General features: G+C 38.7%; 1 protein-coding gene across 1 annotated transcript in view; it reads left to right on the forward strand.

Annotated features, from left to right (window-relative positions):
• The first annotated feature begins 489 nt into the window (after positions 1 to 489).
• The window catches only part of ZNF316 (zinc finger protein 316), a 36,147-nt gene continuing 23,681 nt past the window's right edge, over positions 490 to 12,955 (forward strand). The window contains exons 1-4 of the mRNA XM_044677293.1: positions 490 to 1,207; positions 1,514 to 1,605; positions 4,426 to 4,552; positions 5,201 to 5,314. Coding sequence (XP_044533228.1) covers positions 490 to 1,207; positions 1,514 to 1,605; positions 4,426 to 4,552; positions 5,201 to 5,314 — 1,051 coding nt within the window. The remainder of the gene's footprint in view (positions 1,208 to 1,513; positions 1,606 to 4,425; positions 4,553 to 5,200; positions 5,315 to 12,955) is intronic.

Raw genomic sequence — 12,955 nt, forward strand, 5'->3', positions numbered from 1 at the left:
GTGTGACTTGACCCCCATTGCCTACCCTTACCACTCTTCCACCTATAAGTCAATACAAAGAAATTAAGGGTTTAAAAAAAATTTAACAAACAATAATTGCATTCCTACTTTGTGTCCAAGTACTGTACTACATACTGAACTAAGAGCCAAAAAGGCAGATCAGATGAAAAGACTTTAGTTTCTGAGGATGTAATTGATCATTTTTTGTACTAGGAAAGGAGAGGGGCTAGATTCTTCAGATTTTCTGTCCTTATAGTGTTACCCTCCTCAGAGCTTGGCTGACTGGAATTTAAATGCTTTTTTCTTTAAGGGAAGGGATTATGTTGATGGTTCCTCATTGTCCCAGTAGTGGTAGCCTAGGGGAAGGACCTAGATTCAGGCATAAAACCCGGATTCATCAGGCATGTATAGGAGTATGTATTGCATACAGAATGTCCTGATTGGATAACCTACTTCTTTTAGGCTGAGGCATTGAAGGAGAAACAGAAGATGGCAGCCTTACATACATCACCAGAGTCCCCAACCTCCCAGCTGGAGAGAATGGAAGTCAGGCCAGAGTGTGAAGTTGATCATGAGGAAAGGGAGGGAAGCTCAGATCTGATTGAGGAAAACTTGGAGGATATTGAGGGGAGCCCAGAGCTGATGGAGGACAGCCCAGAAGAGGGCGAGGGGAGCCCAGAGGAGGAAGATGGCAACCCAGAGGAGGAAGATGGCAACCCAGAGGAGGATGAAGGCAGCCCAGAGGAGGATGAAGGCAGCTCAGAGCTGATTGATGGGAGCCCAGAGGCGATCGATGGCCTTCCAGAGCCCACTGAGGGCAGCCCAGGGCCTATCATGAGTAGCCCAGAGCCTATTGATGGCAGCCCAGAACCCATGATAGGCAGTCCAGAGCCTATTGATGGCATCCCGGAGCCCATGATGGGCAGCCCAGAGGCTGTTGATGTCATTTCAGAGCCTCATGAGGGCAGCCCAGAACCTGATGATGTCATCCCAGAGCCCATCATGGGTAGTCCAGAAGTGATTGAAGGCAGCCCAGAGCCCATTGAGGATAGTCCGGAGCACATTATGGCCAGCCCAGAGGGAATTGAAGGCAGCCCAGAAACCATTGAAGGCAGCCCAGAGGTGATTGAGGGCAGCCCAGAGCCAGAACCACAGGAACCATTGAACCATGATTCTAAAATGGAGTCCCTAGTTCTTCAGGAGAACGGTAAGGCGGGGCCTTCTGTTTGGTTATGATGAGGGAGAACTAGATAACTGGAGATACTAAGGACATAGAAAAGGATGTGGGTGATGCCTCTATGGCATAAGTAAGAGACATCAGAGTCAAAGAAATGATAAACTCTAAGCTCTGTAAGAACAGAATAGACAGTTTCTAGTCTGAATTTTGGACTATTAATCTTTCCTAGTTTTAGTTTTCTGGAACTGAGGGGCTGGTGTTGGAAAGTGAAGGGAGTGCTTCTTTTAGTGTATGAGCTTGGAAGAGAGATTAAAAATTCAGTGCTTTCTTCCTCAGCTTCATCAGTTTCCTGGGTTCCAGCTATTCTTAAAAAAGAGATCCTTGATGATGATGAACCAGCGACTGATTTCCTAACTACTGAATCCCAGGTGAGTTTTTCTTCTCTATTTATGGTTGAAATCTAGTTTTAAGACTTTTCATTTAGTAGCCATGTGACTTTGGCCAAGTCATTTAAATCTCTCTGATCTAATTTTTCTCATCTGTCAAATGGAGCTAATATTTAAATGACCTACCTAATACCATTTTTATGAGGATCAGATGGTATCACAGCATCTAAGTTTGAAGGGGTCTGAGGGGCCTTCTAGACCATCTAAAAAAGACTTCCAGCATAGGAGAACCTACTGTTTCCCAAGGTAGTCCATTCCTCTTTGGAAGAGCTAGCATTCTCAGGAGGTCTTTCCTTATACTCTTAAATTTGCAATTTTGCAACTGTTATCCATTGCTCCTGGTTTGGTCCTCTGAGACTTCTTCTATGTGACAGCCCTTGATGTATGTATCCTTCATAAGTTTTCCTTTTTTCATGCTTAATTCCCCTCTACTTGTTAACCTGATCCTCATGAACTTGAGGTCTTTTGTTGTCTTGCTTGCTCTCCTTTGGAGACGCTTCAGTTTTTCAGTGTCCTTCTAAAATGTAGCATTCAGAATTGAACATGATCCTTCGGACTTTGTCAGGGCAGGATGCCAAGTACATTTGGACTATCATCTCCTAAGTTCTGAACCCAGTGCCTCTTTGTGCAGATTGTGTTATCTTTCTAGGCTACCATATTACATAGTTAATGTGTTCAGACAAATTTCTTGTTGTACCTCCCTCATCTTCTGTTTGTGAAGTTGAGTTTTTGAACCCAAATGTATGACTTGACAATTCTACTTATTAAGTTGCATCTTAGATTTCTGCCCAGTATTCTAAGAGCCTCTCAAGAGCTTTCTCAGTCCTAACTCTTGCATCCAAAGTGTTCGCTGTTCCTTCTAGCTTTGTGTCAACTGTTAATTTGACGTGAATGACATTGTTAAATGTCTTCAAGTCATTGAAAAAATGTTCTATAGTGCAATGTGCTTTGTAATCCAAAAAGCTTACAAAGTGTCCCTGAAGGTCCTAGGCAGCTTAAAACATTAACAATTTCATTTCTATAGAAGATAACAGACATAGATGAACAATTTCACTTCTGTAGAAGATAAGAAACAATCTGTAAAGTGTAATAAGAGTTAATTGAGTCAACTTTTTCTGAAAAAGAAGTGAATTTTATTATTTTTATTTTTCCAAATAATTTGTTCTAGTAGGTTAGATGGCTTTCAACGGAAGAAAAAATGGAGTTTTCCCTGTAGTTAGCTGAATATAAATCTGTAACAGTGTCACAAAATTTACAATTGTGGGAACATGTTAACACTAAAGTATGAAAAAAATCTTGCTCTTAGAATGAACTTCATGATAGAATCATTATTATCCTGTAACATGACTTCAGAATTTATTCATGAAACTAGATGTAATGAGGAGACTGTTGCTCTGGGGACCTAACCTACTGATCTGAGTGGGGTGATACAGTAACCTCAGAGTCTGGGATACAAAGAAAACTATAATATGCCTTTGTCTATGGTTGACATGTTGAAACTTAAATATTCTAAGGTTAAATAGGCTAAAGCTTGAAATAATTCTCTTGGTATTACATTTGAGATTATTTTTTTATCTCTCATAGAATTTAATTTATTAACATTTTAAATTATATATGGACCTTAGGGTCACCCAGTTTAAATAACTAGTTATTATTACTTAATGTGCTTTCTTGGCAATCTTTTTTGTTTAATCTGGGTTAGGTGCTGTTCTTCTTGGAAGCAAAGTTAAGAAAAAGTTATTTTCTGGAAAGCATTGCTAGTCAGTTATTTGGCCAGTAAATTACTTTGTGGGGATTTATACCTAATTTTTCAAATGTAGGAGATTGAACCCATTCCAGGAATTTTGGTTTTCTCAATGTTTCAAGGTCCTCTGCTTGCTAAAGTGTGAGGTGTGCCACCCACTGATACAGATTCTAACTCCTCTACTCTTTAAAAAAAATTAAAAAATTAAAAACCCCTTTCCTTCCATCTTAGAATCAATACTGTATATTGGTTCTAAGGCAGAAGAGTGGTAAGGGCTAGGCAATGGGGGGGTCAAGTGACTTGCCCGGAGTCACTCATCTAGGAAGCATCTAAGGCCATATTTGAACCCAGGACCTCCTGTCTCTGGGCCTGACTTTCAATCCACTGAGCCACCCAGCTGTGACCCTTTGAGAGTTGCTCTGGCAAAACAAAAAAAAAAAATTCATTGCCTGGGAGACAAACTTCCGGTGATGAGACTTTCCCAAATTAGTTGTAGTCTTCACCAGTCTGTCATCAGGCTTGTATCTGGAGGCTTTCTGACTTAGTAGGATTTGCCAGAACTTGTGGTCTGTTGGCTCAGTCTTTCAGAGCTCAGAGTTGCCTCTCTACCATGATGAAGCCCTGCAGGAATGTTTTGGTGGAAGCTACTGCAGTTACCCCAAGACATTGGGAAACTATATCTTTTCTCTAAATTTGGATTTTCTCTTATTTGAGATAGCTTTCATCTCACCTTTCAAAATCAAAGTAAGACTCAGTAAACTAAAATTTGGAACTTATACCTTGAACTTTATTTAGTACTTCTCATTCTCCTCTTTGTCCTTTTCTTATCCTAAATGCTCCTAAAAATGTTCACATGAATATTTTATCACAGTTTAATTAATATCTAATAAGTCATATTGTCTGAAGGTTAGCTTTTGTGTGACCCAGCCTGAGAGGGACATATGTTTTCTTCCTATTGTTTCTCTCAGTATGGTTCTCAGTTGCCCTCAATGGATCGTTTCCTCATTCTTTCTCCTCTTTTGGGGCATAATGGGGATGTATTTATTGCTCTTTCTTAGGGACTGGTGACATTTGAAGATGTGGCTGTGTATTTCTCCTTGGAAGAGTGGGGGAGGCTAAATGAAGCTCAGAAAGATCTTTACAGGGAAGTCATGCAGGAAAACTATGGGATTCTAGTGTCCCTGGGTAAGTACTGATTTTCCTGGTATCTAAGAAGCAATGAGCAGAGTTATGAGTGTGCCCACTTCCCTGAGTCTTCTAAGGGTAATAGTCTTTCTGAAACAGATGGCTACTCTTTAGGACTGGTGGTCTCTCACAGTATGGGAACAGTGCTGGAACCAATTCAAATCTTCCAGAATATAGCAGCACCCTTTACAGAGGAGTAGGCTTAAGTTACAAGTTCATATAACATGCCCATTGAGACCATGAGACCCTCTCGGGCCCAGGATGTGTATTAGGTAATATGCAACTGAGTCCCACTCTGTATCTCATTGAAGCAGTTTTTACTGATGCATCTAGGGATGTGAGGAGTGTCAGTTGGAAGTGGAGAGATGAGAGCATGCAAGTAAAAACCACATTGAAACAGGGTTTGGAGAAGTATGATTAAGAGAGGTGGGAGAAAATTAAGGGAAAATCTCAAATGAAAATTGCATATGAAAGAAGCTGTAAATATTTAAGAGGGACTGAACTAAAGAAATAACATTTTCTAGCAGCTGACAACTGTTCTCTCTGCAGAGTGTAAGGTAGAAGCCATATCTTGAGATAGCATTGTACCCATTGATAATGAATAATCCCATGCTCATGGTCTTTCTTTTCTTTTTCTCTTTTGGATAGGTTATCCAATTCCTAAACCTGATGTAATCTCTCGAATGGAACGTGGAGAAGAATTGTGGGTCCCAGACAGCCCTGGTCCAGAGGAAGGTGATATTTTAACTGGTGTCTACACAGGTGAGGAACATGAGAATATGGAATTAGAGGGAAGCAAAGGAATGGGAACTTCACAGGTATTCTCCTTTCTAGTGTTTGGCCCTCATCCTGGTCCTATAAATAATTACCCTTAAAGCTCACTTTAATTTCCCAGTTTTATGCTGATGTTTATAGCAAACAGTTCCAAGATGTAGTTGTACAATGGGGAATAAAAGCTGCTTCATATGGATTCCTTTTTAAGCTGAAAACTTTTGGTTCCTGTGTCTGCTGCAGCTCTCAACATCATAGCATGACTTTGAAGAACTAATTTTCTTGACTACTGTGGCACTTTGTAAGCTTCAGGGGATTGAAGTCAGGGAAGGCGTTGAATCTCTGAGCTGCGTGGAAACTTTTCTGGCCAAAGACATTACCAAAATAGAAACACAATTTTCCTTGTTTGGAACTTTTTGCCTCAGCTGAATATACTTTTGCCTTAGCTGAATCTGAGACAAGGAACTAATTTCCCAGATAACTTTTGAAGGTTTGCCATTTTTATGGAATTTGCTGAGATTCTGAGTGGATACTCTCTCAGCCTTCAGGCCCAGATACGAATAACTTCATGGTGGCAGGTGAAGGTACTTAAATCAACATTTTTATATAGTTAAAAAGTAACAGTACCCACAGTGTACCTCAGCCTCTCCCAGGCTTCTCCCAGACCTTAGAGAATTTTCCAAAGTCTAGGAACCCATGAGCCTTGTCAGGTGGCTAACCGAAGTCATAGAAGTTCCCTTTCAGAATCTTAGGAAGCAGGCTTTTTTCTCATTCTTAATGTGTATGTTAAGGGTGGTTTTCTAAGCTATTCACATTTTTAAGAACACTGTCTTCTCGAAGGTGGTGCAGGCCTATGCCAGACTTCCTCTGGCCTCTTGTCAATGTCCATTTTCTTCTTTTGATGGAGAGCCAGCATGCCCCAAAGCTGTGAAAGGCCTAGTGTGATTCCATTGTTTCTCTAAGCCCACTCCATGTTTTGTGTTTGGGTCCCCCTTGACATCACGGTCTTATTATTCTCAAATCACCTTTCTTTGTGATACATATCACAGATGTGATGTATATTGAGTTATATAATAAGTGGTAAGGTGGGGTGTTTAAACCAGGATTTAAAAAATGCTGTTAGTATTATTTTCTGCAGCTCTGTTTGTTCCCTTTCATTTGTAAAACTACTTGAGTTTAAAAGAATGGAAAGGAGAATTAGAGGTGAGGAGATGTATGAGGCCAGGAGTTAAGGTACAGAGACTGAGAACAGGACTTAAGGTATGCAGATTATTGCAGCTTTGGTGTTTTTCCCTACCCCCTCTCCCCATCCATATGTAAAGTGCTTTATATTTTTCAAAGCACTTTCATATAATTTATCTTGTTTTAATTTTACAACAACCTATTATGTAGGAAAGATAGTATTTTCCATGCTTTATAGGGACCCTCCCCCCAAAACCCCTAAGGTCTAGGATAGTTGTGACTTATCCAAGGTCACATAGATAGTAACAATAGTGTCTTGATTAGAGTTTAATTTTCTTATTGTCCAGCTAAAAATACTTTTCCTAAAAACTCAAACTGGGGACTCAGAAGAATTAAGCACATGTATGTGACCACCCACTTTGAAGAGTACAGTTTAAAGCAATGTTGTTTCAGCAAAATTTAGAACATGTCCGAAGGGCCATATGTTGAGGTAATCCAGACTTCCTGGAGTCCTGGCTTTAATTGTTGTTTAGTCTTGATTCTCACATACCCCCAACTGCTTCAGGGAGCCACATATGACTCAGATATAACTGTTAGGGAAATCAATGGCCTATTTTCTCATAAACCAGTTGGGTCAAGGTCATATGCCACTTTGTGCCCAAGGACAATTGGATCTGGCTAAATCTACCTACTTTTTACCTTAGTGACACCAACTCTCTCCACCTCTTCCCCTTCATCCTCTGACTTGTCATATTAATCAAAAGGGGCAGGGAAGAATATGGAGAGGCCATGGTTCTTTATGCCATAGTATAAGCTGAGAAGAGTGCCAAGGAGTTTAGAATGATGGCAGTGATTGTTGTACTACATTAGTTATTCCATCAAAAGTAATAAGCATCTTCTGGACCAAGTGTCTCTAGCCAGACTAGGATCTCACATTCTCTTGCATCAGTTAGTTTTCAGTCCTTGTTTAGAGAAAGGGCAAGAGTGATTTTCCGTATATTGTCTATGAGGGAACCTGAGGCACAGAGGGCCAGTGACATTGAAAAGCGCTATTGCTGCCCTGAGATCATGTGGCTGGGCCTGACCAAAGCCGTGGGTCTGATAACTTTGTACTGTGGAGCAGAGAAGGGAGAAGGGATAATTTCCTTCATATCATAGAGGTGAAAGCTGATGCTCAGAGGGTTAATGACGTGTGCAGATGTATCTCACTCCAAACCCCCTTCACATAATGAAAAGATTCTAAAACAAACCTCCTAAAATCAAATAAGAAAATGCAATGAGAGCATTAGTTCTAGAATATAAAAAGATAGCAAATTCAGACTCCATGAACATTCAAGGTCAGCTTATCCCTTTCCTATCCCCAGGCACAAATAGATGGGCATATTTACTCTTTTGAAAAATTCTGTAATTCCATCCTTTATTTTGTTTCACTTTTTTAAAAAACCATTCCAAAGCTCCCTCCTACTTACTTCTTGAATACAGTTTATTCTTGGGGTCTAGGAAAAGTAAGAAGGACAACCAAGTAAAAAAGAAAATAGAAGAGTATCCAGGACTCCTGGTTCTGTCAAAGAAAGAGCCCACTCCAGAAAGCAAACATTAATGCAGATTCATGGGTTGAATGAGGAAGAGTAAGGAAGGATAAGAAAGTATCTTACCAGAAAAGAGGGAGAGAGTTGCTAACATGTAAGGGAGGCAATTTGGGTCTAAAACATTCTTGGCTCTTTTCCTTGCATGTGAAGCCTAGAGCTTGAGGCTAGAGAGGAAGGTATGAGAAATGGGTGGAAAAAGGAAGAAGGAATGTTATAGCTTGGGGGCTTTGTGCCTCTGAAGAACCACAAGCTTTTACTCTTTCCCATAACTATTCCATACTCAACAAAAGAATTTTAATCTCTCTGCTATCAGAAAAGTGGAAAGGGATCTCTGGACATCTACTCTAGTCCTCCCACAGAAGTGGTCATTTAGCTTCACTTGGAGAATATTTTCTTTGAAATGCTGTTGGCTATTTCCTTTCCAGCCTTTTGACTGTTTATATTTCCTAGGTCTAAATGAGACTGGGATACTTTTTCCCAAATTTTTATTCATAGGATGGTCCTTATTGTATAATAGTGGGACCATTTTCTAATTGTTTGACATGAAATGCCATGTTTTCTGATTACACTATCTCCTGATAACTTTTAGGAGGAAGATATTTAGTAGCCTTTACATAAAATGCAAAAATGTATGAACTATAAAATATTTCCCAGCCTGTCCAATATGTTTCACTGTGATTGAACACTGGTGCACCTGACAACAAATACATCACTGGACAGCCACATTTTCATTTTTATTCACATTTCACTGGCTTACTGTCTGCTTTCTTCTAGGGTTTGGGATTGTGGTTATGTCCTAGAATGAATGGGACCAAAACCAAAAATGGAAAAAAAAAAGACACAACTTGAAATGCTGAGGTTAAATGAAGTGCCTAGGGTCACACAGTGAGTCAGTAGTAGTCAGGATTTGAATTGCATTATTTTGACTCCCAGATGAGTGAAGATGATTGAGTAGCTGACTCACACTTATGTGGTGACTGACTGGGTTGGGAACTAGCCAAAGTAAAAATAATAATTGTATGTGACATTTTACAGTTTACAAAACATTTTCAAATTTATTAACTCAATTTGATCTTCATAGCAGGGATAGATAGGTCAGGTATTATTATCTCCATTTGACAGAAAAGAAAACTAGCCTTGAAATATAGTAATTTGCCCAGGATGACTCAAATAGCAAATAAGCAAGATGGCTCTAGGACCCAGATTTTTGAACCCTTGGTGTAGTGTACTAGTTTAGTGGACAGTGAGCCTCCATTACTCACTGCCAACTCAGAATATAATAACTATTTTCTCAGCAAGAGGATTCTAAAAAATGAAGTAGAATTGGCAGCATTCTTGGCAGTAAAGGATAATCTTGAAATAGCTGGATCTCAGACACTTGATGGAATGGATGTAATAGATAGAAGGCTGGGCCTGAACTCAGGAATACTCATCTTCCTGAGTTCAGATCTGGCCTCGGACACTTACTAGCTGTGTGACCCTGGGCAAGTCACTTGACCCTATTTGCCTCAGATTCTTCATCTGTAAAATGAGCTGGAGAAAGAAATGACATTCTTTGCCAAGAACATCTCAAATGGGATCACAGAGAGTCATATGTACAAAATGATTGAACAAAAGAAATTTGGCAATGAGCTGGCACAGTAGATAGGGTGCTGGTTAGAGTAAGAAAGACCTGAGTTCATATCAGGGCCTCAGACAGTATACTAGCTGTGTGACCTTAGACAATTTATTCAACCTTTGTTTGCCTCCATTTACTCAGTTGTAAAAAGGATAATAAATAGCATCTATTTCCCATGGTGGTTGTGAGGATCAAATTGGTTAATTTTTGTAAAGCGCTTAGTAGAGTATATGATACATAGTAGTCAATAGAGAGTCAATAAATATTCATTAAGTACCTCCTGTGTTCTAGGCACTGAGCTATGCACTAGGAATACAAAAAGTGGCAAAAGACAGTTCCTATTCTCAAAGAACTCACATAGGAGCCTAGTAGTAAACATTATATAAATACTATTTTCATTATCATTATTAGTATTAGTACGTAGGGCTATAACATTGGATATAAAGGACAATATTTTAAAATTAAGCAGTGCTACCAAAGAATAAACTGTCATAATAATATAATGGGGAATATCTTGGCAGAAATTCTACCATTAAGTAGTAAAAGTGTGACAGTAGGAATAGACCATCTGATTAAGGTAATGAAAATGGGTTGGGAATGTTAAAGTTATACTATTTGGATAAATGAGAATTTCTTAAAACAGATTTTTAGTCTGAAGGAGGAGCTATAGGAGGACTGAATCCTGAGTTGTGATCAGAAATGCATAGAATGTTATTGTGGGTAAGCCAACATGTGATTGTGAATACTTAGACTTTCATACTAAGATTTGTGTGACAAAATTGGTGTTTGTATTCCCTCAATAGATGTTGATTGATATTATCTGCACTTTGGAGGAAATAGTTTTATAAGTTGTGCCCAGATAAACCAATCACATTGTAGCCAGTGATGAGACTCTCTAGAATCTCTCTAGAGACAATTAATCTGAGAACTAGCTAGACGTAGCTAGTTCTCAGATTAATTGTCTGCTGTTTGAACTGCCTGTTGATTCAGTCCTTATATTCCTTTAGCTTGATAGGAATTGTCAGATCAATCAAGTTATTAAAGTATCCATAGAGTATGTAAAAAAAGGCATGGCAGCAGTGAGGTATTGGTTTTTAGGGGAGAGGGAAAATCAGAGAAATGGATAAGCTTAATTTAAACAAAGATCTGGAATGTAAAAGGGGTTATTCCATTTGCCAATCACACTTAAGAGTCAGTGTATTTGGATAGAACTTTGATGACCAGACTCTAGAGTTAAATCTACCAAACTCTATAGTACTCATGGAAAATAGAACCCAGACTATAGAGAGGGCACCTTGTAGCTCCTGATAATACTTCAGAGGTAACTTTACCTTTAGGTAAGGAATGATTTGGAAGCTCACCCAGGCACAAATCATGGCTGGGTTAATCTTCTTGGCACTAATAGGAAACTCCATTCAACTTGAGACAAAAGATTCCATAGCACTCTGTCCTTCCCAGGGTAATCTACTTTTTCTTCCTAAAAGGTACAAAAATGTACTCCTGTGAAGACTGTTAATGTGGTATTGGAAGAACTGGGACATAGGCTCTTTTTTTGATTTGCCATTCAAAACCAAAAGGCAAAAAAACCCAAAAAACAAACCTAAAACCTTTTTTCTACCTTGAATCAGTTCAGCTAGGAATTTTCCTGAACTAAAATTGAGTGCATGTCCATTCATACTACAAAGTGACCCTTGAGTCCCCTGTATTAGTTAGTTAGCTGTTATGAATCTTGTTTTGTGTGAGCTTGTTGGCTTTTTGTGAGAGGCATATTTGTATTTTACTGTTAACCTGTTGCAAAAGGCCTTATTACTAGCATATCAGCTGGTAATGAGGCTTCTAGACTCCTAAATTCCATCTAGTTTCCAAAAACCTCATCTCTGTGGACTAGAGATATTGCCAGTTGAATTTGAGTGCGTTTTGAGCTCTGTTTATATATTCAGAATCAGAAATTGTTCATTTATCTATAGCACTTTAGGATTTACAAAGTATTTTCTTCATGAAAATTCTATGAAATAGATAGAACAAGTATTATCTCATTTCCGCAGATAAGTATACTGAGGCTTAGGCTGTGATTTAGCTTAGCTAGCATTTGTATAGTGCTTTAAAGTTTGCAAAGCATTTTACATGTGTTTCTGTAATTAATTCCACAGCAACCCTGTGAGGTAGGTACTATTATTATTTGCATTTTATTGATAAATAAACTGATGCACAGAAAAAATGTTAAATTCAAAGATATTTTATTTACCAATTATGTGTAGTAATAATTTTCAACATATGTTTTCCAAATTTATGAGATCCGGATCATCTCCCTCTCTACCCTCCCTACATTCAAAGATGGTAAACAATATGATCTGGGCCATACATGTATTATCATACAAAACACACTTCTATATTGGTCATTGTTGTGAGAACACACTCATACAAAACTCAAAACCCAAAATAAAACCATAAATAAACTGATGTGAAAGATAGTATGCTTTGATCCGTGTCTGACTCCAACAGTTCTTCTCTGGAGGTAGACAGCATTCTTTGTCATGTCTCTCAGAATTGTTCTTGATCATTGTGTTGCTGTTAGTAACAAAGTCTGTCACATTTGATCATCCTACAATATTGCTGTTACTGTGTACAATGTTGTCCTCGTTCTGCTTATTTCACTCTGCATCAGTTCATGTAGGTCTTTACTGAAATCATTCTGTTCATCATTCCTTATACAGCACAATAGTATTCCATCACTAACATATACCACAATTTATTCTGCTATTCCCCAATTGATGGATATCTCCTCAATTTCCAATTATTTGCCACCACAAAAAGAGCAGCTATAAATGTTTTTGTACAAGTAGGTCCTCCCTGCCTTTTTTTATTTATCTCTTTGGAATTTAGACCCCATAGTTATGTTATAATAGGATCAAAGAGTATGCACAGTTTTATAGTCTTTTGAGCATGGTTCCAAATTGCCCTTCAGAATGGTTAGATCAGTTCACAACTCCAGGTACAGAAAATTTAAGTGACTTGCCCAGGGTAACACAGCTAGTGTGGGGCAGAGCTGGAACCTATTTCCCAAATCCAATGTTTTTTTTTTTTTTTTTTTTAAACCAGACTTCTAGGTGCTTGACGCACTACTTGGGAATTGATATGGGAGGTCATAGGTACTTTTTTTTTTTTTTTTTATCATGTTTTGTAGTTCTCTAATCCTCTGTAGGCTCATAAAATTTATAACTGGGAGAGACCTTAGATATCATT

This window comes from Gracilinanus agilis, chromosome 1, assembly GCF_016433145.1.
Source record: "Gracilinanus agilis isolate LMUSP501 chromosome 1, AgileGrace, whole genome shotgun sequence".
Classification (NCBI taxonomy): domain Eukaryota; kingdom Metazoa; phylum Chordata; class Mammalia; order Didelphimorphia; family Didelphidae; genus Gracilinanus; species Gracilinanus agilis.